The sequence below is a fragment of the Grammomys surdaster genome, unplaced genomic scaffold (assembly GCF_004785775.1).
Source record: "Grammomys surdaster isolate TR1022 unplaced genomic scaffold, NIH_TR_1.0 60, whole genome shotgun sequence".
Taxonomy (NCBI): Eukaryota; Metazoa; Chordata; class Mammalia; order Rodentia; family Muridae; genus Grammomys; species Grammomys surdaster.
The window spans coordinates 5,969,310-5,996,717 of NW_021604562.1; the positions used below are offsets into that span (position 1 = coordinate 5,969,310).

The 27,408-nt window shown below is 35.4% G+C and overlaps 1 protein-coding gene across 3 annotated transcripts in view; it reads left to right on the plus strand.

The window, feature by feature from the left end:
- Tenm1 (teneurin transmembrane protein 1) overlaps positions 1 to 27,408 on the plus strand; it is a 559,933-nt gene that overhangs the window by 409,771 nt on the left and 122,754 nt on the right. For all 3 annotated transcript variants that reach the window (XM_028753445.1, XM_028754767.1, XM_028754112.1), the window contains exons 16-19: positions 3,827 to 3,946; positions 8,931 to 9,192; positions 11,628 to 11,895; positions 25,780 to 25,923. In XM_028753445.1, the coding sequence (XP_028609278.1) occupies positions 3,827 to 3,946; positions 8,931 to 9,192; positions 11,628 to 11,895; positions 25,780 to 25,923 (794 nt within the window). The remainder of the gene's footprint in view (positions 1 to 3,826; positions 3,947 to 8,930; positions 9,193 to 11,627; positions 11,896 to 25,779; positions 25,924 to 27,408) is intronic.

Below are 27,408 nucleotides of genomic sequence, written 5' to 3' on the forward strand. Positions count from 1 at the left end.
GGGATATACAATGGGGTGACACCATAATGGGAATAAAGAAATATATGTAATATAGCATTTAGCTTATCAAAGATACATCATTACCATCCGCACTTCCCTACTTAACTGGAGTCTTGAAAACCCATAGGTTCCACAGGTTGCTTTGGGACTAAAATCAGTACACAGAACAAGTTATATAATTGGTACAGAAATTAAATGTCCCGAGTGGATCAGTAAAAAGGGAGATAAATACAAGGATAACATCTAGAATTGGGAAGCAAATAAAGCTTAGAAATTGAAGTTCACAAACTGGCAGCTGAAGAGTAAATACCCTCTACTGGCCATTTGGAAATGGGGCACCCTAAAAGAGAGACTGTGCTCAAGAGCTTTGGGGGTCGAAACTCTGAGTGTGCATGAAAATATTTTCCCCAAGTTTTCTCTATGAAATATCAGTTAAAGTTGCTGAAAATTAGAAAGAACACTTTAATTTTGTCCCAAAATGTATATACTTTACACTGACACTGAATCAATGATATTGGTCAGTGATTAGAGGAAGTACTAACAACTCAAGGATAAAAGGCGCTAAGAATTATTCTTGTAAAAAATAGATGACATGGAGTATGTAAATGATGAGAACAAATGCAGCAATATACAGGGGATCTTAGAACACTTAATGTCTAATACATTACAAAAAGAGCTCAATACTGATAAATGTAGAATAATACATTTTATGGAACTTTATCATAGTCTGTAAGTTGGTGTGGATCATAAAATATGAAGAATAAAAAAGTAGGGGAGTAGAAAGATAAGTGTGTGCACATTATTTATTAGGGATGGAGATTGAAACGAATGAGAAGAACAGGTAGACAATGTCTTGAATAATGATGACTTTGATGAGTAGTTATCACCCAAATCTGTGTGCTTCATAAAATATGAGGAATAGTGAGAAGCAGAAGAGTCAAGAGACAGGTCTCCTCGGAATGAGATACAGGATGAAGGAAGAGAGGAATCCAGGGAAATGCACAGAATGATGATGACTTTTATGAGTCTTTCACTCACTGCCCTGGATCCTTCATAAATATAAGCCATATAGAAAATAAAAGAGCAACAAAAAGAAGAGACAGATCTGTGTCTGTCATAAAATATGAGGCAATAATGCCAACCAGGCTTGACAAAATAAAAACAAAAATAATTGAGTCTAGTACAACTGTGGAAAGACACAATATCTAGATTAATGTGGGCAAATAAAACGAGTGTGTATAAAATTGTTTTACCTAAAGAGAGTCAGCAAGTACAAGCTAGGCGTTATTGTGACAAAGCCCTCAACAAAGTTAATTGATGGAAAATTGGCAAGTTTGCAAGTAACCTATGTGTTCCCCCAAAATGACCAACAATATTTGGGGTGCAGGAAGGAATGTACAACCAACTTCTAAATGAGTTCTCTCTGCAGTCTCTCCTCAAGTCCGTGGTTCCAATTTGTAAGTAGTTGGTAAAACAATTTTCAAAACTCTCTTCAACTTAACCTCTATTTATCTTATCACATATTTTATGACGACTTCTAAACTGTTACTACAGGGACTAGAGGGATTCCTCACTGCTTTAATAGAGCACAAAGGTCCTATTCCCAGCACTTGCATGGCAGCTCACAACTGTCTATAATCTAGGCTGCCCAATATCTGATGCCCTCTTCTAGGTTCCATAAGCTCTGTATTCGTCATGTGTTACACTTAAATACATGTAAAGGAAAATGATACAAATAAAAATTAATACATCTTAAAATACATTAAACACGCTGTTACTTCATAAGCAGGGAGGTTTTCTTTATTTTTCTTCTTTTTACATTGGGTTTAGAACCAGAAATAAGATTTGTCAACCACAGTTCAAAATCTAGAACTTGAGCATTGTGGGTGTCTTCTATATTAGAACAAATAAGGGATGACAGTGATTTAGAAAATCAGACCTGGCCAAGGAGGTATCAGTGTTCAATTTACAGGCTAATGATCTGTATAACAGAAGTAGAAGTATTGGTCTGAGTGCTCAGAATATACATAAATGCTGATATATTATTTCCATTTGTGTAATACTTAATGTCTTATAATTCATATTAAGGAATGTCTTTAGGAAACTCAATAAGTCCTATCAGCTTCACTTAAAACCACTTTCTCAAACTGCAATAGGATTTAGTAACGAGATTTATTGTCTAAAACAAACTCAGGTTGCTACCTGTCTTTGGTTCATTTGGCGATGCTTTGACTGTATAGTTTTGTTCTGTTACTATTAGCCTTCAGAAATGTGCCTTGAATGATAATTATGTTGAAAAACATGAAATCCCAGGGTAATATTGTTAGGGTTAATCAGGAAATCTATGTTTGTGGGAAAAAAAAACATGGCCCACCTGAATTGAAGGTTTATCTTTCTAGAACACTCTGAACCCTATGTAATTTTTATAAAAAGATAATATTCAAAGCTTTAGCCTATTTTTCCTTAGCCTTGCCTGTTTGAGCAACAACATTCATAAACGAGAACTCAGAACTGCCAGAGCTAAGACTGGAGTCTAAAGAAAATTCTCCCTCCCTACACATAGCTCCAATCAGTGATAGACCAGTGGAAAATCCTTGCTTTGAATCTATTCCATGGTCCTCTTTTCATGTTACATACTCCTAAAATGTGTTACAATTTGTCTGACAATTTAGAGCTGAAAGCAATGGTCACTTTCCTGGACTGTGCCCTTCTACAACAGTCCTGTTTAAGAACTAGAATGAAATTTTGTTTTAACAAAGATGAAATGTATTTGTTTAAAAGAGAAATGTCCATACATGTTTTATTTAAATTAGAGAAGGAAAACATACTGTTGTTATGGAATACTATGTCTTCACTGTAGATTTCAAATACACCCAAATAGGAGGTGGGGAGCTGGCTCCGTAAATAAAACATTTAACATGCAAGCTAAGTTCAGATCCACAGAATCCACATAAAGCTAGACATAATAGCATGTGTCCATAATTCCAGTGCCCCTATAACAAGAGGGCAGGTGGAGACAGGAAAATCTACAGAAGCTAGCAGGCCAGCTAGTCTGATGTATACATCATCCAACAACAGGAGACCCTATCTCAAACAAGGTGGAAGAAAAAGACCAATCCCCAAAATCCTCAGTTTTCTACATGCAAGCATAACACACAACATATACAAACACCCAACTAAGTTTGCTTGCTTGGTTCTACTCTATACAAAATAGTTTGTCAGTGCATATCGAGAGCTTTAATATATTCATTCCTGTATGAGTAGATGAATAGAAAATACACATAGAAAAAGATACTGCAGTTAACTGTGGTTAAAAGGCAAAAACTAAGAAGGGTATAGGTGGTCAACAGGGACTTTAGGCATACATAGAAGGCATTTTTATATTAACTAATATAATTCATTTTAATTTTGACAAACAAAAAGAATAATTGAACAGATAGAACACACTAAGAAGGAAATGAAAAGCTCAGGAAAGGAAAAAGAAAAGAAGAAACAGCATGTCTTCAAATGAAAGTCAGATTAAACAAGCCACTGAATGTTACTTTAAGAATAAATTATGTAGTACATATTCTCAATGCATCAGATAATATTGATAGCATAATATTAACTTTAAAATGTCAGACTTGTGGATGATGCCTAATATGATCCCAATGTTGATACATAAAAAGCAGGTCATCCCCCAAAATACTATTAGTACTTTTTCCTACTTGGTTAACTTACTGTTCTCTTCATCATCAGGCTTGAGTATTTTCCAGAGTTTCTACAACTTGACACTAGAGTTTAATTTTATTTTGCTTCTCTGATTATCTTTGCCCTTTTGTTGCAGGCGTGCTTGTGTGATTCGAGGCCAAGTGGTGGCTGTAGATGGAACCCCTCTTGTGGGAGTCAATGTCAGTTTCTTGCATCACAGTGACTATGGCTTTACCATCAGTCGGCAAGATGGAAGGTATGCCTGTTGCTTCTGATCATTGTGGGAGGAAAGTACTGACCTTTAGCCATAAGTAAAACCAGGATTCACACAATGTGACGAGGATAGTAAGCCCATCTTCCCTTTAGTTGTATCTAGAAAAAGAAATAGTGACATTTAGTTCCTCTATTTCCAATTTAATCAAACCAAATTTCTACCATTATACTATCATACTCAAGCCATCCTGAAACACTGGACATGTGGTCAGTGAGATGATGCCAAAACTAAATGATAAAGTACAAAATAACATAGGTGGTTCTTCCCCAATAAGTATAAAAACATTTCAGGTATTTGAAAAATGACCATGTAAAAAGGTTTCTTCTAAAAGTTCAAAATTCAGTCACATTAACTGAGGGATTTTTAAATGTCCTTTCCCTGCTATTTGAAATGTAGCTCAGGGATAGAAGGGTGCACTGGCATGTACAGGGCCTGGGTTTGATACCTAGCATCGCAAAAACAAAGTCCTCTCTTAATTTACATATTTCCTTAGTGATTGCAACTGATTGACAAGCATGGCTAGCCCATGTAACTATACTAAGTTAATATCAATTATCAACAACCAGACAATGCTTTCTCAGGGTTCTCTAAGACCTGGGAAGTGTGATCTCAGAGATAAGCTTTCCCACTATAGAAAAGGATTTGCTCCCCAAATCATTTTTCTTGCTGTCATTCAGATAGACACTTTTTCAGAATCATTGAGTCAATAGACCCATGTGTCCATCTTGAAGGTAGCTATTTATGACTCTTAGGAACACTATAATAATAGCCTTGTGGTGCCCTAGTCTCCAGGTGGCTACCCTTAAACTGTCCTACTCATAACAAACCACTTCAGTACTCACAAAAAGACCTGTTGGCACAGAGCTTTATCACAGTGTGAGAGACTATCTTATTTCAAGAACCTACAATCAAACCTTATTAGTACTACCCACTTCAGAAATGCTAATTGTTCAACTTGAGCTGTGCTAAATTTATTTTCTCAACTGCCTGCCAAGAAAATGTGTGTAAAAATTAAAAAGACTATAGAGGTTTTTAACCTACTTAAGACAAGAAACTGGTTTTAGAGAGTTTAGAAAATTATTTGTGTATAAATTATATTACTAATCAGCCATCTTGTTATTAGAACAAGCTTCACAAAGATGTTAGGGAAACAATATTTCCTGTCAAATATTCCAATCTTTGTTGATTAAATTGGACCTTTGTCTCAGTTGGATTGAATGACAGAATTTTGGAAGTTCACTCACCAATAACTGATACACAATACCAATAACTGATACTACTTTCTGCCTTGCCAGTATCTTGAACCATATGTATTAACTGAGAAAAGAATTATTTCTTTGACATCTTATGACCTATTGTGGAGGTATAATGAGGCCTTAGTTTGGGTCAATGCTTCATTTGATTTTTATAGAAGAACCTAAAACAATTTTACTGTCTAAAATGTCTAAAAGCTTCTATTTCCTGATTAAAGAAAATATTCAAAAGAATAATTTTATTACAATTTTTGCACTTTGTATTTTAAATGCCAAGACCCTCCTCTGAGGAGCTGTCCATGAAAATTCTGTTTCTGTAAATGGGATATACTAGCAAGAGTTTTCTCTAGCAATGACATTCTTTGCAAGATCCTTAAAGAGTATATACTTTCAAAATATATGTCCTGAATGCCACCCAGACTATCCCACTAGCATTTCTCAGACATAAAGTGACCGTGATGAGGTTTTTCTTCTCTATGTCTCCTTGTTGCTCAGTCCAAGTACCTTTCAAAAGTATAATATTGCATGAAAGTATGCCCCAAAATAAAGATTATAGAAAGGCTGGTATTACCTAGTAGATATAGTGTGGAATGCAATGTGCTTTGAAGAGCCCTCTGTCTCTATGCATCATCAGTCGCATGAATCTGCTGAAGTACTTGCAACTCCTACCAGCAGTATATACTACCTTGGGTTAAGTTACCTCTGCAAGCTCATGCCAAATGTTAAAATGTTTGTAAACTAGACATTATTTGTCACCATATTAACAACTTGCTAACTGACGAACACTTTTCTAGACACACAGAGAAGATACAGGGTAGGAGAGAAAAGCAGTATAAAATAAAACAAAAGGAAGCATGGTGGCAGAGAAGGCTGAGCCCTCTGTGAAGTCAAAGGTTAGATACACAGATAGAAAAAGGCAAGAAGAATGGCAATAAAAGTCAATTCTAAAGAAGACACACACGTGTATTAGAGTTGCCTGTATGCCAAATATGTTTTCATTAACGTCATTTTCTTCCCTTCACAACAACCCTATGGAGTCCCCATTATTTATACCTTCTCCTTTTGGCAGAGGACAGCTCACTGAGATTAACACAGCTGATGAGGTCACAGTCCAAGGTTTCAAGTCAAGTAATCTTGCTCTTTTCTTCTATTGTTTACCACCTTCAATTTAGACAAGTAACTCAGTCAGTACAGGGTTGCAAGAAATTTTACAATCATATTGGATTCTTTATTAATAATATATAACTACAGTTCATGGAGATTTAAATAAAACTAACTCAGACACAAAGTTAATATAGAGTTGAGACTCAAACTCCATATATATATAAAAGAGGAGATTTGGATTTAATTCAAGGATTTGACTTACATTGTTGTAGAACCTGCACATCTGATAGCTATAAAATGTGTTCGTATATTGAAAACTCAGGAATACTTTGTAGAGGTTAGGAACGAGATTTTCTATTTCCCCTGATAAACTTTAATTTTGTTCTCAAGTCTATCAAATGGTTGATAAGAACCCACTCACATCATCTAGGAAATCTCCACTACTTAATGTCAACTGGTTGAAGAACTTAACCTTATCAGCTAAAGACTTGTATTTGGTCAAATAACTAAGTTGTGTAGCTTAGCCAAATTGAAAAATGACACTAACTACCATAAGAAACCTAGAGGAAATTTCAAGAACTCAGAACTCAGTAGCTCTTCATGGAAGTAATCAAAAGCAGGCCTATAATTTATTTGAATTGCAACAAAAAGAAATGTACAGAAAATTTAGTAGAATAATATATCTAAGTTGAAAACAAAGTTAACATGTGCTGATTCCCAATTATATACTTGACCCATAAGTCTTTGTCTTATTTATAGCAGTAGCTATAAATATATCATATTGGATCCCTTATTAATAATATATAACTATAGTTTATAGAGATGTAAAAACTAACCCAGACACAAAGTTAATATGATAAAAATGAGATTCAAACTCAAATGTGTTTAAAGTCAACACACTCTTTCCATTAAAAAAAAAAAAAGGTGATTTTTCCTGCCTTCTTAACCTTTGTAAAAAAAAGAATAATCCCTAGATATTGGTTCTTATTTGGATAATTTATTTTCCTTTTGTGTCTTTATGTTTGTTGTTATTGTTTGTTTGTTTGTTTGTTTGTTTTCAATAAATAAACACTCAGGTTTTACAAAGTTAAGGCTTGGTGTTTGTACAAAGCAAGCACATTTGACCAAGGACATGAAGTGAAATCTATGTAAAAGTTGATGAAAAGGAAAGATTTCTTGACAAACAAACAATGTTGGCTATTTCCCCTGACATTTGTCTTAAATGACTCCTGTTATGAGTTCAGCCTCTCTGTCTAAAGCATAAGCTGTTTGGTTTTACTTTTTAATTTCAAACCAAGATTATTTCCTAACTCAGTTATTAAAATCCTCCTTTTGGAATACATCTTAACATTACTGCTACTTCACTAAAAAGTCACAAATAAATATATGGTGCTAACTGTCCTTTGTTACTATCCGTTATCTTTACCTGAAACTTAACAAGAGATAAATAGTAATAATTAATAAGTCAATTTCCCTGTCAGACTTTTGACATTCAAGAAGAGTTTTACTGAAAGACTTTTTCTAATATATGGAAATGCTTATATTGTTTTCATATGGACTTGTGGTGCTTTGAGTAATTTATTATTTTTACTTTTATGCATTTTTAAGATGTAATGATAATGATTTATCATTTCGTTACATTTTATTATATTTCATCTCTTTGAGTGCTTTCAAGAGGAAGCGAGGTGGAGCCATCAGTGCAGAAAGAAATGAAAGCTGAGGCTTTTATTCTCCCATAAGATAATCTCGTCAGAGACCACTTCTGTAGAGGGACATAGTTGGCTTACAGAAGAGATAGTCTTTTTTGTCAGAAACAACAGAGATAAGTATAGTGAGTTACCAATTTTCTTACAATGGAAAGGCAAAATCAGAAATCTTAAATATGGAATTCAAACATAATCAGGGGCACAAGATGGTGGTTACATGCAGGAGGTTTATGGATGGTTTAGTTCAATTAAATTTCTCTGAACGCTTTTCCTTTCCTGGTATATTTCACCCAAAGTTATCTTTGAGACACTGACTGATTTCTGTCAGTGTATTTGTGGCCTTGAACCAGACATTTTTCCTTTGGCTCCTTCCACGTATATAGAGAGAAATATAGATATAGATCAATAGATATATTGATAGATGACAGATAGGTAGATAGATAAGTAAGTAGAAAATATATGCTTGTATATATGTAAATATATATACTATATATAGCTGCTTATAGAATTTTTCAGGATGAATATGCATATTTAAAATATTACAGAACATTAACTTGTCAAACAAGGAGAAGCAGTAATGTCAAATTTGGTTTTACAAAAATATGCATGCAATAATTTTGTCTAAGACAATATCGAAAGTCTACTGAACGATAAAAAAGAAATTACTCGTGAAATGAATACCAAGTGAGTGGAAATTTATAAAAAAGAAAACAAAAATGGATACAATTTCCCAAAATTAAGAAAGAATGCTATAATTACTCTATTTTATTTTAAATATTAAATTTTATTTGGACTGCTCATATCATTCAGGGTGCTTCTTTTCTCCCTGTCCCCTGGTTCCTTCCAATACCTTCTCCTCTTCCTCCTTCTCCTTCTCTTCCTCCTATTTTTTTTCCTTTTTAGCTTTGACCTTGTAGCCATTGGTGGTATCTCTGTAGTCTTAACCTTTGACCGATCACCTTTCCTGTCTGAAAAGAGAACACTCTGGTTGCCCTGGAATCAGTTTATTGTGGTGGAGAAAGTGATCATGCAGAGAATTGTAGCAGACACTCCATCCTGTGATATTTCCAACTTCATCAGCCCAAATCCTATTGTACTTCCTTCACCACTTACATCATTTGGAGGATCCTGTCCAGAAAGGGGAACTATTGTTCCAGAGCTGCAGGTGAGTATATTGGACTTTGCATGTATGAAGTTATAGTCATTAAGGTGTTTGACAGTATATTATGGTTAATTCTTTTTCTATCATTACTGTTGCCCTTCTAACATGGGTCCCTTTGTTTTTCAAAAGACACATTTTGAATGAAGTCTTTCTAGCACATTATTGACTAAGAAAGACTAAGAAAGGGCACCATCTGTGGCCGTGAAATAGCAAACTAAACTAGCTCTCAAGAGAAATATTCAACCTTGACAAAATTATCATGGGGCCCTAAAAAATCATGGTGATCTGGCTTAATGGTGATAACATTATAATCAATGAGCTTCAACTGTTTCTGTTCTGAAATTGAAGCTGCTTAAAATCTATTTTTCTTCTATTGTGTAGGATGTATTTACTGTCATTGTTCTTAGAAGTCTCAAAGTTCTTGTTTTGTTGTATTTAGTAAGGTAGTTTTCAAGTCTGGAAAGAGGGTGCTTTACATAATGTTATTTTTTTTAGTGTTTGAGCTTTGTAGTTAAGATCTTAATAGTTTAGCATCCCTAAGAATTATTCTTAACTGGACGTTTATTATTAAACCACTCTGATAGCCATAGTACGATTCATACACAACAGTATAGAAATGTTTTAATGATATTTAAAAGTAGGTGACACATAAATGGCTTACAGATCTAAAAATCAACAAGAATATACCTCACAGAGCTTAATGAACATTCCAAGTTTGAATTGACTTTACTGCTATCACAACAGCTCCCCAAACTCTCAGTGCTCCCACTGAGGAACACTCAGGTTACCAAAGTAACCCTCACTGGGAAAAACCATCCAGATTGTCAGCTGTCTTGGCTATTTCAACACTTTTCCTTAGGAAATAAAAAAAAAGCTGGAAAATAATGAATATATGTATAATTGGTGCATTAATTCTTCTACAGATGCCATTAGAAAGTATAAGTCTTTGTTTAACACAAAAGTTTTCAAACTTAGAAATATTTCCTCATAGAAATATAATACTAAGGTAACAAATGTATTACCATTGAGTCCAGTTAGGATCTTAAAAAGTAGCCAGTGGACAATTTTAATATAAAACATATAGTGTAGAGGAGAAATTACTGGACAAAGAATATAGATGAGGGGCTAGAGTGATTCGGCAGTTAAGTACACTTGCTATTCTTCCTGAGGATCCAAGTTTGATTCCTAGCACCCATATCTGGTAACTTAAAATTGCATAGAACTGCAGCCTTACAGAATTAGATACCCTCTTCTGGACTCCATGGGCACCTACAGTCATGTGCTCATACTCATACACAGACATGCACAGACACATAACATTAGAAGTAAAACAAATCTCTTTTTAAGGGGTATACAAAAGACATTAGGTTCTTGGAAGTGGCAAAAATACCCCAAATCTGGAAAAGTATGTGACGCTTTGCATTTAACTATCAGTTCTTTGGACCACTTTGCATGAAAGTGTGAAGAAGCTGGAGGAGAAAGGAGTCGTAATAAACCAGGACATGAAAATATTTACACACTCCATGTCATGTTAAATATCCTGAATAAAATGACCTCTTCAGCTATTTTATTTTGAAAAATAAAAATCATGGAATACAAAATCAGTTTTAGTTACCATTTTTTGACATTTAGCTCCATCTGTAGTAATAAACAAATAAGTAATATCAATTAATTAACAAAGCCAAATGGCATTTTCACTCTGAAACCAATGTTTACAAGATTTACAGAGGAATTAGTGGGAATTATTTTCACTTTGGTCATTGGAGCCAAATTGGAAAAAGTGAAACCCAGCCATTTGTACATCCAGTCATAAAGAAAAATGTGAGAAAATCGTGATTAAAATTTTGACCTCCAGATCATTCCAAGCTGACTTCAGGAAAGATTAACTCCAGAATCTTTTGTCATTAAATATCACTTTCTGCTTGGAAATATCAATAGCTGCTTCTGCAGTCCTTCCTCTTAGAAAGCCAGCCTAAATAAGCAGTGGAATTAAGATGTGTGACATAGCACCAAGCAAGCATTTGTGTATGTATTTATAAGGAAGAAGACCCCTTAATAGAGCCTAGAGCACTACATTTCTTAACATTCGGCAGTGTTACCTTTCCCAACTCTTGTTAAGCAATTTTTAGAACACTGTTGAAAGGATAAAATTGTTCTTTACAGACATTCCTGGCAGCAGAAGATGAGAGCAATCTGTAGTGTTGGCTGTATTTCTCGTTCTCATTCATATTTTAATAGAAAATTCAAAATTTTGGTTGCCCAGACTCATAAAAATCTAGGAACACGTGGCTTGACATCAGTAGATCCCAATATTCACTCTCCTTTGGTCTGTTTCTCAGACAACAAAGTATGTGTTAGCTCCCCTACCTGTGACTGCTGGAGGGCTAATTTTTGTTGTTGTTTGTGTGTGTGTTTGTGTGTATGTGTTTCAATTTTAGGTTGTACAGGAAGAAATCCCCATTCCATCCAGCTTTGTGAGACTGAGTTACCTGAGCAGTAGAACGCCTGGGTATAAAACTTTGCTACGGATCCTTTTGACACATTCAACAATTCCTGTGGGCATGATTAAAGTACACCTCACAGTAGCTGTAGAAGGGCGACTCACACAGAAGTGGTTTCCTGCTGCAATTAATCTGGTCTATACATTTGCTTGGAACAAGACCGACATCTATGGACAGAAGGTTTGGGGCCTTGCAGAAGCTTTGGGTATGTTGAAGTATTTCTATTTATTTCTATCTAAATAGCAGTATTATGCTTACAAAACAGAAAATACTAGATGTGTATCAATTTGAATTTGTAATATTTATTGATCTTTCTTCCAGTTAAGGAATATAAGATTTTCTTTTTAAAGTAAACACGTACTTTGGAACTGATTAGAATTCTACTTTGGTATATTCATGCTTAAATATATTTTGGTTTCATGGTAGTAGAATACCAATGGAATGACTGAACAATATTCTATTACTTGTATATGCTATAAGTTTACCCCTTTACAAACTCAAAGACAGTAGCACTGTTTTTGTTTCCTGTTTTGAGTAATATTCCTATAAATATTTGTATACATGTCTTTATTTCAATACTTGATTTTAATTATTTTGCACACATACCTGTATTTCTGGACAGCATGGTAACACCATGTTTAAATTATTAAGAAACACCAAACTATTTTCCTCAGTGACTGCACACCTTGTTTGTATGTGTACATGTATGTGACAGTATACATGTGTACAAATGCATATGGAGGCTAGAGGTTAATGTGAATTGTCTTCTTTAATCATTCTATCTTTTTATTGAGATGCTATCTATCATACAACCTAGGACTCATTGATCTGGCTAGTCTGGCTATCCAGGAAGCCCCAGAGATACAGCATCAGGCTTTTTATGTAGGGTTAGAGGATTGAACTCAGGTCCTCAAGGGTACATAGTAAGCATTTCACTGAAAGAAACATCGCTCAAGCCTCTGACTGTACCATTTTATCAACTTCATTTTATATGTTAATTGCATCTCTTCTTTATACATATCTCCATAACTGAATATTTTAAACTCATCTTCTTTGTTCTAGTTAATCGTCCTCAATGACAGAACCACTAATACATTTATCTATAATTATGGAAACATGTAAACCACATATATAAGCAAATATGTGGATTCTAATATTGACTTATTTCAAAGGTTCACCTGTGTGTGTCATTATGGCTATAAAATGACAGTGATTAAAATGCCATATGGAAGGCTTTGGAAGAAGGAAAAAGAAGAGAGAAATAGTGTAAATATAATCTCAAAGAAAATTTAAAATAAAAGAATGTCAAAAATGTTATATTTTATAAGGCTAGTGATAGTAATTAAAGCAAAACACAATGAAATCCCTTAGAAATATCCAAAGTGTAAAGCAAAATAATGTTTCTTATACATTTAAAGGTAAATTTTAGAGTAGAGAAAAAAATTGACAAAGCTCCCAAATAAAAGGCCAAAATAATTGCACAAATAGTACCTAAGCTGAAATATAGATTATTTGCCTTGTAGGGAATGCCCCCGTTAGCTATGATTTAAGGGACTGGTGGCTAAAGAGATGTTATTTACTACATATCCTTTATCTTTGTCTCCCTATTTTAGCTTGAGAAAGGAAACAAGTGATTGTAAAGTATTTGATTTAGGAAAAGGTTAGTAAATAGGTAAAGAAAACCATGTTTCTTTATTGAAGGAAAATCCTAGTTTGTGTTATATTTATAGACTTAATCTGTAACAAATGTTAACATATATGTATAACTTAAATAGTTTCATGACTTATATTAGCCCGTTATATATGTTTTCTTTTCCTTACAATAAATTTAATATGTTTTAATTAAGAAATAGATTACTTTTCCTCTTCTCTTTGCTCCCTCTAGTCTCCCCCAGTTACCTTCTCTCAAGCCTCTTCCATGCCCCTAACTGTCACATTCATGGCCTCATCTTCTTTAATTATTGCTGTGCAATCAAACAATAAGTACACATATATGTGTGTGTATGTATGTATGTACACACATAAATACAATTTGGTGAGTCAATTTTTGTTGTGTGCATGTATATGGTTTCAGGGTTGATCACTCTACATTGTATAACCAGTGGGGGGCTCATACCTGGGAAAGATTAATTCTCCTCGCATCATAGAGACTAACATAATTTTCTAATAATGGTAAAACATATGAAGAAGTAGAATAATGAAGATGGAGAATCAACTACTCTAAAGAAAGATTGTGAACCCCTGGGGAAGAACAAAGAAATTTTCAAGTAATAAATGTAGGGAAACATAAGTATTAAACATGTAATCATTCACAACTATAATATGTTCTGAACAAACATTTACTTGTGAACATGGTCATATTTTATAATTAGTGTACCAATATGAGTGCAAATAGACAAAGTATTCAATCAGGTAGTAACAGCAATGTTATAATGACATTGCTCAGATTGCATTTAAATTCAGAAATCTTAACATAGATATTTGGCAACATAAAAATAACTAACTTCCTCTAAAATAATCACCTGTTACATCTGAGTATGTTATGTTGCATGCTAAAAGAGAATTAAGATTACAAACAAATTTTAATTTGACAATTAGATTTGAATACGTGAGTAAAGATTGTCCAACTTTGTCTAGGCCTCACATTATCAGAAAGGCCTTGAAAATGAAAGAGGGAATCAGATGAAGAGATCAGAGTTATAGGAAAATATAATTGTGTGACAATGACACAGAGAGACAGATATGTAGAGCTGGACTTGAAGAAAAAGTATGAGAACCACAAAACGAGAAATATGAGTGGCCACTGGAACTGGGGATGACAAATATGGGATCTACCCTTAAAGTCAGTGGATGTTAGCTTACTTCTACTGACACCTGGGATTTTGTTCATTGAAACCCATTTGAGACTCATGACTACTTCAACTGTAAGATGACAAATTTATTTTCTTTAAATCCTTTCAGCGTGTGACACTTTTTTGCAGTAGCAATGGGAAACTGATATAAGCCTTAGCCATCGTTCAGAATGTTCTACTTATAGCAAGGATTTTGATTAAGGCTACGGCCAAAACGGACTTAATTCTTGTTCCTTCTCATACCAATTAACTGTCAATCTCGGGCCCAGCTATTTCAGGATGATGGACCAAGAGGAGTCCAAATTTAAATAAGCTGAATTTAAAGTGATGGAGAATATCTAAGTTGAAATGTCACTTAGTTTGAAATGTGAAAATCTTGCTTCCCATGTAGCTCAGCTTTGGGAAAACGGTATTGTATCTAAGGACCAGAATGTCACAAAAGAAGAATCAAGTGTTGAACGACAACCAAAATGGAAAAGGGAGTGTTTAACATCCTAAGCTATCCCATCATTTACTGAGATGAAACAGACCTTGGCAAGTGGGACGATACAAGAATGAAGAATTTACCAATAGGGGTTATATGGGCTCCTTACTAAAAAAAAAAAAAAAAGAGTATTGGAGAAAACTAATAAGATTGACTAATCCAAGCACACTATTTATCAAGTGGAAGGAGAGTAAAACTCACCCTAATGTTTGCTACAAAAGCCACAGTCACTAGTTCATCCAGCTTAAAGATTTTGTTGTCTAGTTTATAGACAAGACTGCACTGCTGAAAACTGCCCATGAGCATTTGAAAGGGTTTGGTCTTAGTGCTTCATTTCCTGGTTCTAAAGCAAGTATAATGTCTAGAAATCATTGTATTTTATTTAGTTTCTTTCCCCACTCTATGGCTTACACAACAATATAAAAAAAGCACTACTGTTAAGTTCATAGTGCTGTTAAAATTCTAGAGATGGCATATTAAATTTTACAAACTAGTTTGTTCAGGGCCTCTGATCTGCATCTATTATGTGAATTTTGTCAAAATAATTCCCTATATCCTCCTGTGTCTGTGTATATTATCAATGTACAATAATGCATTCTGCCTGGTCTTCATTTTAATTAAATTACATTGCTGCAGTTTAGAGTCCTAGAAGTTCAGAAAATCAGCCATCTGCCTTTAGTAGCAGTGCCATAAACAATCCTATTTTTCTTCAAGGTTATTGGCAACAATGATTGCATAATTATTTAGTACAGTATTTAGCAAGAAAGAGTGGTGTTTCTGTGAGAACTAGACTTCCTAAAGGTTCACAACATATAGGAGTCTGTCTAAATTGTGTTAGAGAGAAACAAGGAAACATTAATAGTAATAGGTGCTAAGCTATGGCTGCTTTGTGCACACAAAACATTCCTGAGAATGATGCTTTAGTGTTCATAAATTTTCCTTCAGTAAAACCTAAGCTCACTGGGCAGCCGTGAGAACAGGACCCACTGAATATTTTAATAATAAATGGGGAGTGCTTTACAATTTGCAAGGTACTTTCACATACATTATTTCATTTTAATCCATATAGCATTCCTGCTTGGTAGGCATAGCACAATTAATTAGATCTCCAATATCCAGAGGAAGAGACTGAGGTTCAGAAAGAGCCTAAAAGTCTGTCCTGAGCAGGAATTCCAACTCAGATGGACCCTGCATGTCTTTTCCTGCTATCACTCTTGACCCACCTTAACAAGTACCCAATTTCCATGCCCCAGTGGCTTTCTGTCAGAAAAGCTAGCAGAGATAATAATCTTTCATTTCTTTCCACTCATGAATTCATAATTGTTAAGTGAGAACAGAACTGTGTTAGACCGTCAACTTTATAGGCACAGTGCCTAGGGTATAAGTTTTTTAAGGAACAATTACATGCTTGCAACCTTAAAGCAAAGCATGAAAAGAAAACCAGAAAAATCACCACTAATAAATGTTATGTGAGTGTCTGCACAGCCAAGCATTATGCCAGCTTCTCAGGTGCTATTCGTGTCTTCAAACTTAAAGATAAAATGTTTAGTGCAGGGTATAAATTGTGCACATTTTAATATGAGATAGAATCTCTAAAGTAAGAGAACTGAGGGCTTCCCAAGGCTTTTAAATAGTACAATACTCTGGTAAGCAAGTATCATTGTCCATTTCAGTCTGGACAAACTCATGGGTAGATTGTAAAACTTATTAGTCAAGCGGCATTTTTTGAATAATAGAATATAATTTAATGGAGAGTAATAGAACAAAGTGATCAGAATAGAATAGAAAGTAGCAAAATATGCTAGGAGAAAAGAAATAGTGTATAGGGACACTGTATTCACTGTGTGTGTGTGTGTGTGTATGTGTGTGTGTATATATATATATATATATATATATATATATATATATATATATAGTGAGCCACAATTAACAAACTCTTTCTTGTGGCTTTCAGAAATAAAAGTTGGAAAAATCATTTGTCAGGCAGGGTCTAGAGACAAAAAACGTCATGATTTATCAAAGAATACAAGAAACAAATCAGTCAAGACAGCATTTGTAACTATTATTGCCTTCCACTCCCTTGTATAAACTCATCTCAAGACATTATTACAGTCCTTCAAGATGTGCTGAGAAAATACTTTATCCTTCAAAACTAGATGCTTTTGCGAGTAAAAGAATATTTCTTTTCTTTACAGTATTATATCCCTTTTAATAAAGCGTGTTTTTAAAAGCTCATTTCCAAGATAAGTCCCGCTCTTAAACAGCCTACCCAAACAAAATTGTCTAAACAACATGAAAGGGTAACAATCTTTTGTTTTACCTTTTACTAGGTGAGGTTAGGAATGATTGTGGTTCTTTATTTATTTTTGATGCACTGGAGAGAAAATGGCTACAGCCAAATTGACCTTATTTAAATTTCATAAAATTACCAACTATCAAAGTATTCAACACATGCTATTCTTTTGCCTAAAATGTTTTTTTTCTATGCACGCAATTCATAAGAGGGCAACGTACAATTTCATGTTGGTGCAGTGGCATCAAAACCATGTACATTCAGTCAGTAAGAGCCATACTTTGAATTTTCATCTTTTCCCTGACTAGTACTACATTCTCTGGGATTACTGGGAAGCAGCCGAAAGCTGTATTTCCCAGTCAATCATTGCATTACAAGAGTAAATAACTGATATTATACAATGTTGCTTAACTCTGGTGTACAGAAGGTTAAGTATATTAAATGCATTTTTTACTCCAAATATTTTCAGCGTGCAAACACAAGACCATTGTTAGTCAAGGTGATTCTATGCAGTAGTCCCTCTGGTCTCATCTGTGGTTTCACTTTTCTTGGTTTCAGTTACCCAGTGAACTGAAGTCTGAAAATATTAAATGAAAATTTCTAGAAATAAATACTCCATGCAGTTTTAGACTGCATGCCATTCTGAGCAGCATAATGATATCTCTCCCCATTTCATCTTGCCGAGACAAGAATAATTTCAGGCTAGTGAGATGGCTCAGCTAGTAAACTGCTTTACATGCAAGTCTGATGACCTTACCTGAGTTCCATCCTTAGAACCCAGGCACAGGTAAAAGGAGAGAGCTGATTCCACAAGGTTGTTCTCTGACCTCCATGGGTTCAGTATGGCACATACATACATACATACATACATACATACATACATACAAACATGTGCATACATTACAGTGATAATTTTCAAAAACAAGAAAAGAATCATCTCCTTGTCCAGCATATCCATACTGTAATACTAATGGACTATTTGTGTCACAGAGAAGAGTCTGCCATGCTATTGGAGCGCTTGTGTTCAATTAATGCTTAACTTACTTAATGACTCCAAAGCACAAGAACAGTGGTGTGAAACAGACGCTACAGCATGAAACATGGAAGGATAGATTAATTCTGACTACTTGTGTAACAATGCTGCAGGGCACATAGACGAAAATACCAGCATAAAGGTTTGCTACTGTCCACAGATCAAGCTATCCATAGATCCTGTAAGAGGTCTTAGAACACATTCCCCAAAAGTGAGAGAGTAGTATTATAATTTACTAGGTAAGCCTCTTCTGTTTGTCTCCTCCATCCAACATAAATTCCCTTGTTAGAATCACTCCTAATATTACAGATTTTTGCTCTTGTAACACTTACCAAAGCATATGTAAGTTTGTGTGTGCTATTTATTTTTCTTTCATATTTTTTTCTTTCACTAGAATATAAGCTATGCCAGGAGGAATCCTGTTTTATTCTGTTTTATTCATTCTCGTATCCCCAGTGTCCCATACAGTGCCTGTCAACAGGAGGTACTCAATGAATATTGCATATTTGTCGAATGATTGAACAAACAAATGAATAATGTGAGAAGTGACCCCTTAGTCTTGCCTATGTACTAGAGTATTGTGGCTCCACAGTAAGAGGCAGACACGGGCACACAAAGGAACTCCTAAATATGTATATGATCCCAGAACATCTCTCTAGTCTTTATGCAACTAGACTTGAACAAGTCATCCAGAAAACAATTTTACAACATTGGGTTTCAGTGTATAAGACCTATTATGAAACAGTTGAAGAGCTCCTAGATGCCTTTTATTTTCTTCTACCTGTCTAATTACATATATCCTAACATTACCATCTTGCATAACCCTTTTTGTGAATGGATAAGATATATATCCTCAAATAGTAATACCACACAAGTCAAATCTACTGACTGGGTAAAAAAAATAATGTATCATTATCAGGTTGAATTTAGGACCACAGTGATGATTCAACATTGGAGAAGCTATTCCTATAACTCAGTATCTTAGAAGATTAAAGTAGGCTCCACCTAGCAGATGACCCAGGCAGATAGATACCCACAGCCAAACAGTGAATGAACCATCTGGACTGTTATGGAAGAATAGAAGGATTACTGGCACCAAAAAGGATAGGAACTCCACAGGAAGACCAACAGAGTCAACTAACCTGGACCCTTGGAGCTCTCAGAGTCTGAGCCACCAACCAAAGAACATAAACAGGCTGAACCTAGGCCTCTCGTACATATGTAGCAGATGTGCAGCTTGGTCTTCATGTGGGTCCCAAAACAACTGAAAAGGGAGCTATTCCAAAAGCTGTTGCCTGTATGTAGGACATGTTCTTCTTCTTGGACTGACTTGTTTGACCTCAGTGGGAGAGGAAGTGCCTACAGTCACAGAGACTTGATGTGCCATGGTGGAAGGATACTCAGGAAGGCCTACCTTTCCTTGGTAAAGGATTGTGGGAGAGGGTGACTGAGAGGAAGGCAGTGAACTGGATGCAAAGTGAATAAATTTTAAAAAGTTAAATTTAATTTAAAAAAAGAAACGCTACGACTATTTTCTCAAACCCTGAAAAGGAAATCAATATAGACTCACTACCTGATGAGAAAGTCTTAATAAATTAGGAGTTATATAGAAACAAAGCATTTCAGGCCATCAGGCAGTGTGTCAAATCAAGGAACCTCTGCTGTAATAAATTACTAAAGAAAAGGAAAAGAAACAACTCTGAGAGCAAGTGCTTGTTTATAACAGATAACATTTTATCAACATAGTTTTGGTCTGTTATTATGGCCTTCCTTTGGTTCTTTGGGTACTTTGTGTCATTTTCTGGTTTTGCACTATTATAGTTTTTAATGAACTATTTATTGTTCCATTAAATGACTTCTCTTGAAGAAAAAGTTTTTCATTTTCTTAGTTATTTTTTAAATGTCTTCAAATTATTTCTAGATGTATTTTGAGTTCATGAAGGTAACATAGATTTTTCCAGTGGCTATCAGACTACTTTTAATTATATATTACTTTCATAAATGCAGGAATTATGCATTCTGAAGCCTTAGCCTGAAGCTATTGAAAATCATCTGCTTAAGCTTGTCATATTTCACAGATCAGCTCTGTCGTGCTGTATCTTTACCTTGGCTGTTTACTGTCAATCCCTTATTCTAGTCACTCTAGATAAATGGTACAGTCATTACACTGGATGCCAGAGACAGTGTGGCCCCTTAGTCTTACTCTTTTATTTATTTTTCATTCATTTGTATTTTATGTGTATTGATGCTTTGCCTGCCTGTACATCTGTGCGAGGATGTCACATCCTCTGGTACTGGATTTACAAACTGTTGTGAGCTGCCATGTGTGTGTTGAGACTAGAACCCTGGTCCTCTGAAAGAAAAGTCAGTGCTCTTAACCAGTGAGCCATCTCTGTACCCTCCCCCATTCTTTGGCCTTCTAAGAGTCCACATGTGGTTGAAAAAAACTGATGCTGCCCATATAAATAGATTGAACATTAAGAGGGTTTGTTTTGGGTTTTTTGTTTGTTTGTTAGCCTCAAATGCCTCAGTGAGAACAAGCTAGTCTTTCTTATTCAATTTGCAAGAAGACTAACAATGAAATCAGAGATGTGTCCATGTGACCAGAAGACACAGCCCTCTGCAATAATGTGTATCATGACAATCAATAAGCAAATATTTACTTATTGTCTCTGTATGAATATGAGGCAAAGAATACAGAAAGTCAGAATTCTATATGGAATTAAGGGTGACACAAAGGAGGGTATCACATGGCTCAAGAAAGTACTCTTCCACGTTGATTTTTTCAACTGCCTTTTAAGTATATTCACACCAACATGAGGCCCTGTGCCAATCCCTGTGTCTAAACCATTTCTACAGTCCTTCTGAAATACTGTTGAATTATTGTTTTCTTTCTTATTATACTAGTTTTCCTAGTCCCACTTCAGAGTGCCAGAGGCTGAATCTGTGACTTATACAGTACTGTGTTAATGATCAAATGCTATAAGTAACAGGCCAGAAAATGGTCATGGTCCACTCTGCTTACTTAGCATGGCAGCTGTCATGGTATTGAGCAGAATGTTGTCTCAAAGCTTAGCATTTTTAACACTGGATCCAATATAAATCCCCTTTCCCTACATTTAATTATACAAAAGACTAGGGCTTTAGTGCATGGCAGTATGCTTCCAGGAGAAGTTGAAGATTGGACTGCTGTTGTACTTGCCACATTTATATTTGTTGCATTTTGAGAAGAGTTCAGCATCATAGAGTAAAACTTTTCCTTCTCAGAAGCCAATTGTAAGTTCCAGGATTATGCTAAAGTGGGCTGCTGTCAGAAAGAAACCTTGCCTTGTTACTATGAGCAAGGAGTTGCACACAAAATACACCAACACGCAGCTATTCTCATTAAAGTCAGTTGGAATTTTGGACAAGTCTTGAGTATAAATTATAACTTTATTAGCTCATAGAGCTTTCTCGGGAGAAAGTAAATCTAATAAAAATTAGAAGGAACTTATTAAGTGGCTGCCTTGTTGCTATTTGCTGAGACTGGGGAGAAAAAAAAGTAATATAATTGTGGGGTTTGCAGCCAATGCACTTTTTTGTTGTGGACTAGAGAGCAATTCAGAGAGCAGATAGGAGGAGGCAAAAAGAGTATGCATGTCTCATTACCATTGCATTGAGAACTGTTTAATTGATGCTTTATGTAAGTGTTTCCTGCTGCCGAGTTAGGATGATCTTTAACTGTTACTGAGAGGGGAAAAGCAGGCTCCACACCATCATCAGAGGTCACCAAGGCACACTGCTTATTTGCAAAACTGCACAATCACCTTCCGGAGAAGGAATTCTAGGGGAGCTTACCAGACTTACATTGTACAGAAGGCAGATCCCATAATTGCCAGGCATACTGTGGGGAATGAGATGATGGCTTTAAAGGAACTTGCAATTATTGTTGCTGTGATTATTTATTAATCAAGACTTTTAAACATTGGCAAGAGAAGCAGAAACCATGTCATTCTATGCAACAACATTTTCTAACCACCTGATTTTTCCAACATAAGATGCATTGTAATACTTGGCTTGTTAGTTTGATCCTAAAGTTGAATGTACCAAATACTATACAAAAGGAGTGAAAATTTGAATCATAAAGTGTTAATGCTAAATAGGGAATGAAAAGAATTATTTAGTGCATGTGTCTTTAATCCAGAAATATTACTTGGATATTTAGACAACTAATCATCTAAATTGGGTGCACTTATGTATATTTGCAGTTTTCTAGGAAGATTATAGATAATATTGTTCACAGTTTCACAAGTAAAAACATCATAACCCATAATATCATGAGAAGGACCAATGTTAATGTCCCTCTCCCACTTGTTTACCAATGAAGAGCCCTACTCCCAAAGATGAAGAAGAACTTGCCTGAGACCCCAAAGCTACTTAACAGCAGATCTGAAAGTCAATGTTTTTCTTTTCTTAGTCTAAATTCAGCTGTTTGGGGTTGTTTTAACCAGTAGAAGAACTATGGTGAGGTATTAGGAAGATTGTCGACAGCATTGATTAACAAAACAAGTGCAACCAGAGATTACCTTTGAGATTCCTTTTAGCTGAGGGATCTTATTAACATCTAGCTGTATAAAGAACTCTTGAAATAATTTACATTTAGACATTACCTTCATTTGATGATTAGTAATTGCCCTTGCCTACTGATTACTCTTAATAATGTTGCTTGGTTGAGATTAAAATTTAAAAAAAAATTTGCTTTGCAGAAATGTGAAGATGGCTCAGTAGATAAACTGCCTGTTGTTCATGCATGGGGACGTGACTTTAATCCCCAGAATCCATGTAAAAGCCAGGTGTAGTGGCATGCATTTGTAATCCCAGAACAGAAAGGGCATAAAATAGATGATCCCTGGGTTTTCTAGTCAGCCAGTTTAGCTGAACTAATGAGCTCCAGTTCACTGAGATACCACTCCCACCAAAACTAAGGGTGGGGATGGCAAAATGGCTCAGTTGGTAATGCTGGTTATAGCCAAGCCTGATGGCCTGAGTTAGATAGATGGCAGTCTAAGGTGACTCCTTCATGTCCTCTAAATTTTGAACAAGTGCATGTAAACATAAGTAAAGAAACCAACAAGCAAATAAATAAACTCACAAACAAATACTTTTTAAATTTAAAAATAATAAGGTAGAGAGCTACTGCTAAAGGCATACTTATGTCAGCCTCTGGGCTCTACACATATGCAAACATATACAAATGTGTATTCACACACAAAAAAAAAACCTACTTCATATGAGTCTTAACCAATTGATGGCAGATAGAAGTGCAGTGACTTCAGTATTCCTTATATAATTTGTGAAGCCCAGTGAAACAAAAATAAGAATACGTATTACCTTCCCTTAAAAATAAAGGGTTTCAAAACCAACTGCAGAAAACTTAGTGTCAACTGTAGAGTTCTTCAAATCACACCCAATGAAAAGTATTGTGATTCCCTATGCCTAAGCTTTATTGGATTGAGAGATCAAAAGAAATGTAACCTGCCCCGTCCAGCAGGGCATTAAACAGGGGTCTGGGGAGATCATCTGAAAAAGAGGATGGGGGACACAGGAGAATGCAAGGAATGGCAGCTTGTCTATAGGCTGATCAAACCGATGATTTTACTTTTTTTTTCCACACAGGGGTTATATACACAAAAGGCAGGATGTGGGGAAAGGGATGATGCAGGAGCGTAGGTGTTCAGGGGAGTACAGATATCTTTTAGAACAGAGTGTCAACTGGGTGAAGGTTCAGGGGACAGGTCACTATGACTCCGCCTATGATTCACTTGTTCTTATCTAAGTTGGTACTATCCACCAAGGCTACCCAAGGTCTATGACTATCCACAAGACCTATGACTACTTGTTCCTATCCTGAGAAATTTCCACCAAAGCTGCCTGTTTACAATATCTTATAGCTATCTGTTTCAGTGTTTTTCCACAGAGATCCAAGACTTTGTGTTAGCAGGCATGTATGACAGGCCTATTGCTGATTTTAGGCCTATGGCTGATTTTAGGCCTTCAGTGTATAAGCAGGGCTGCCCCTGACAGTAACCTGCAACTTCAGATTGGCCATGCATTTATACAATTAGAGATTAGTATTCTTGTAATCTTAAGGATGGTTTGACTTATCTTTATATGATATACATATATATACATATATATATATACATATATATATATGTAATTTTATTAGTGTCATATGTATTCAAGTCTTGCATAAGTGGTTTGGTACTCTAAAGTCCATTTCCTGAGTCCATTTTGCAATGTATAGGAGTGAAAAAAACAGCCTTCTCCTGTACCTTTATAAAAGTACTAAGGAATTATGCACAGTGCATTGAATTCTCGTACACACACACACACACACACACACACATAAGCAAATCAATTTGTTTTCCTGACTATATAATAATAGCAGTAACCAAAAATGGTTTACATTCATTTTTCCTTTAAGATCTGTTATTCTGCCATTGTTTTAAACACTTGTTTGTTTGTTTGTTTTACCAGTTTTTATAACCAAACAGCAGAGGAGAAACTGAGTTCTCCAAAGTTATCTAAACATCTAGAAGAGACTAGTACTAGAAAGTAGTATCAGATGACAGACTAACTGGGTCTATTTTAAGCTGGCAGCGAGGCAAAAGCACCATTGGGATGTGCAGAGTAATGAGCCAGTATTCTCAGGCTTAGAACATTTAGGTGCTAGAAGGCATTTTGAAATTCAGAAGGCAGAAATCTGGGGTTCCGACAGGTAAGCAGGTTCACCCACTGAGAAAATGGCTACAACTTGGTATGGTTGGGCTATACATATTTCAGTAGGGCAAAGACATCTAAGATACAACATTCTGTACTTCGCATTTTAGAGGCATACTAGAGCTCCACATTTAATGCACAACATCTGTGCTTCACAGGAGTTGAAGCCAAATGTTTGGGTGATGTCCCATTGGTACTCTATATGCAGAAGTGAAAGCATAATCCACACAAAGTAGGATTTACAGTTCCAGCACTCCAAGCAAACTCAGGCATCTCAGTAAAGTAAAGACTGTTAGTACAGAATATATATGAATGGACTAAATCAATTTTATTAATGTCATATGTATTCAAGTCTTGCATAAGTGGTTTGGTACTCCAAAGTCCATTTCCTGAATGCATTTTGCAATGTAAAGAAGTGAAAAACCAGCCTTTACCTGCACCTTTGTAAAAGTACTAAGGAATTATGCCCTGTGCATGGAATTCTCAGAGAGCCAATGCCATTCTAAGCACAGTTCGATACTATGCCAGGGGAACGATATTGCTACTAATTTCACCCTAAATCAGAAATCGTTAGCTGATACAACAATCACAGAATTATCAGCCAATGTGAACATGAACCAAATATTTTACAATTTTCTAATATGCTGTTAACTCTTCTTTTGCAGTGTCTGTGGGATATGAATATGAAATGTGCCCTGAATTTATTCTCTGGGAACAAAGGACAGTCGTTTTGCAAGGCTTTGAAATGGATGCATCTAACCTAGGAGGCTGGTCCTTGAACAAGCATCATATTTTTAATCCTCAAAGCGGTGAGATAATTTTAAAACTTGTGTTAATACTAGTCTCCTAATCCTGTTTAGTACTCATTTGTTGTTGAAAATTGGGTCAAGTGTAAGAGAAAAATTACCTCCGATGATGCCACTTAGAGATGTCCAAATTAATACGTTTGCTTGTGGGTGTTATGCATTAATGTTGAGTTTGTTTTAGTACTTCAGGATCAGAACACTCTCATCTGTTATCTCATCTCCTTAGTTTGTGATTGAAACCTTGAGTAAATAAGGAAATCAATCATGAGAAAGGATCACATGTATTCAAGTTCACACTGATTTTTCTACTCTGGTCATGACAACGCCACTCAAGCTCCTTGACTTGCTCTCCCATTCCACTTGAACTGGTCCTTAGGATTTCTGTCCAGATTTCCTACAAACACCTTCTACTTGTAACTTCTCACCACAAAAAAAAAAAAAATGAAAAATCACATTGCTCTTTCTTTAAACAGGCAGTTTCTACAGGAACCTGGACTAGTACATATACTTCAGAAGGCAAAAATAAGTATGTCTTTAGTTCAGCCACCCTTCTATTCTCCCTACATTTATTAGATAAATATGAGTTATTTTGAGAGGCCAAGAGCTGCATTTTATGATTCTGCCCATGATCTTACTTCATTTGTACATGTAGTGAAAATCAGCTACATAGAAATTTTGATGAGCAAAGGTAACCAGATTTGTTCCACCAATAGATTGGCCAGCCCTATCCTAGTCACTGTGTGAGACCCAGGTAAACAAATCCATTACTGTATGTCACCAGTATACCGCCCCCTTCCCCTTGAAGAAAGATGCTAAGTTCCATTTCAAAAAAAAAAAATTACAGCAAAGCTTCAAGTACAGACATCAAATGTCAACTTTTTTTTCAGTTGTCAAAAGGAGAGCACAGTTTTCAGAGTACAAAAACGAAAGGGCAGATGCCACTTATTAAATTATTAGGGTATTTTTTTGTTTTGATTTGAAAGAGTTTGACATTTTAAGCAGCCATTTCTTTTCCACTCACTTTTATTGGCGTATACGGATTGTCTCTTTCAAACGCCTGTCATTGGCATTAAACACAAAGTGGGAAATGACCTCAATGGAACCATCCCCCAGCTGCGTGCTCCCAGTCTTGTATCTTCTTATCATTTGCTTCACATTGATGTTGAAACAGAGGGGAGCCATTCAGAAAGCTGGCTTTGGGAACCACACATTGCTTACATTCCTAATTCACCTATAATTACTTCTTAGGTAATTAGATATGAAGTTACTTCTGAGAATTTTGAACAGCTTTATTGAAGTATAATTTATACATCATAAAACTTACCCGTTTTAAATGCACACTGAAATGATTCTTAGTAAATTTCTACTTGTGCTGTGATCACCAAAACCCACATACAGAATATTTTATCACAACAAAAATATCTTTTATATTACCAGCAGCCTTACTAAATCTGCTTTCTGTTTCTACCTTTCTGATCATTTTTAATG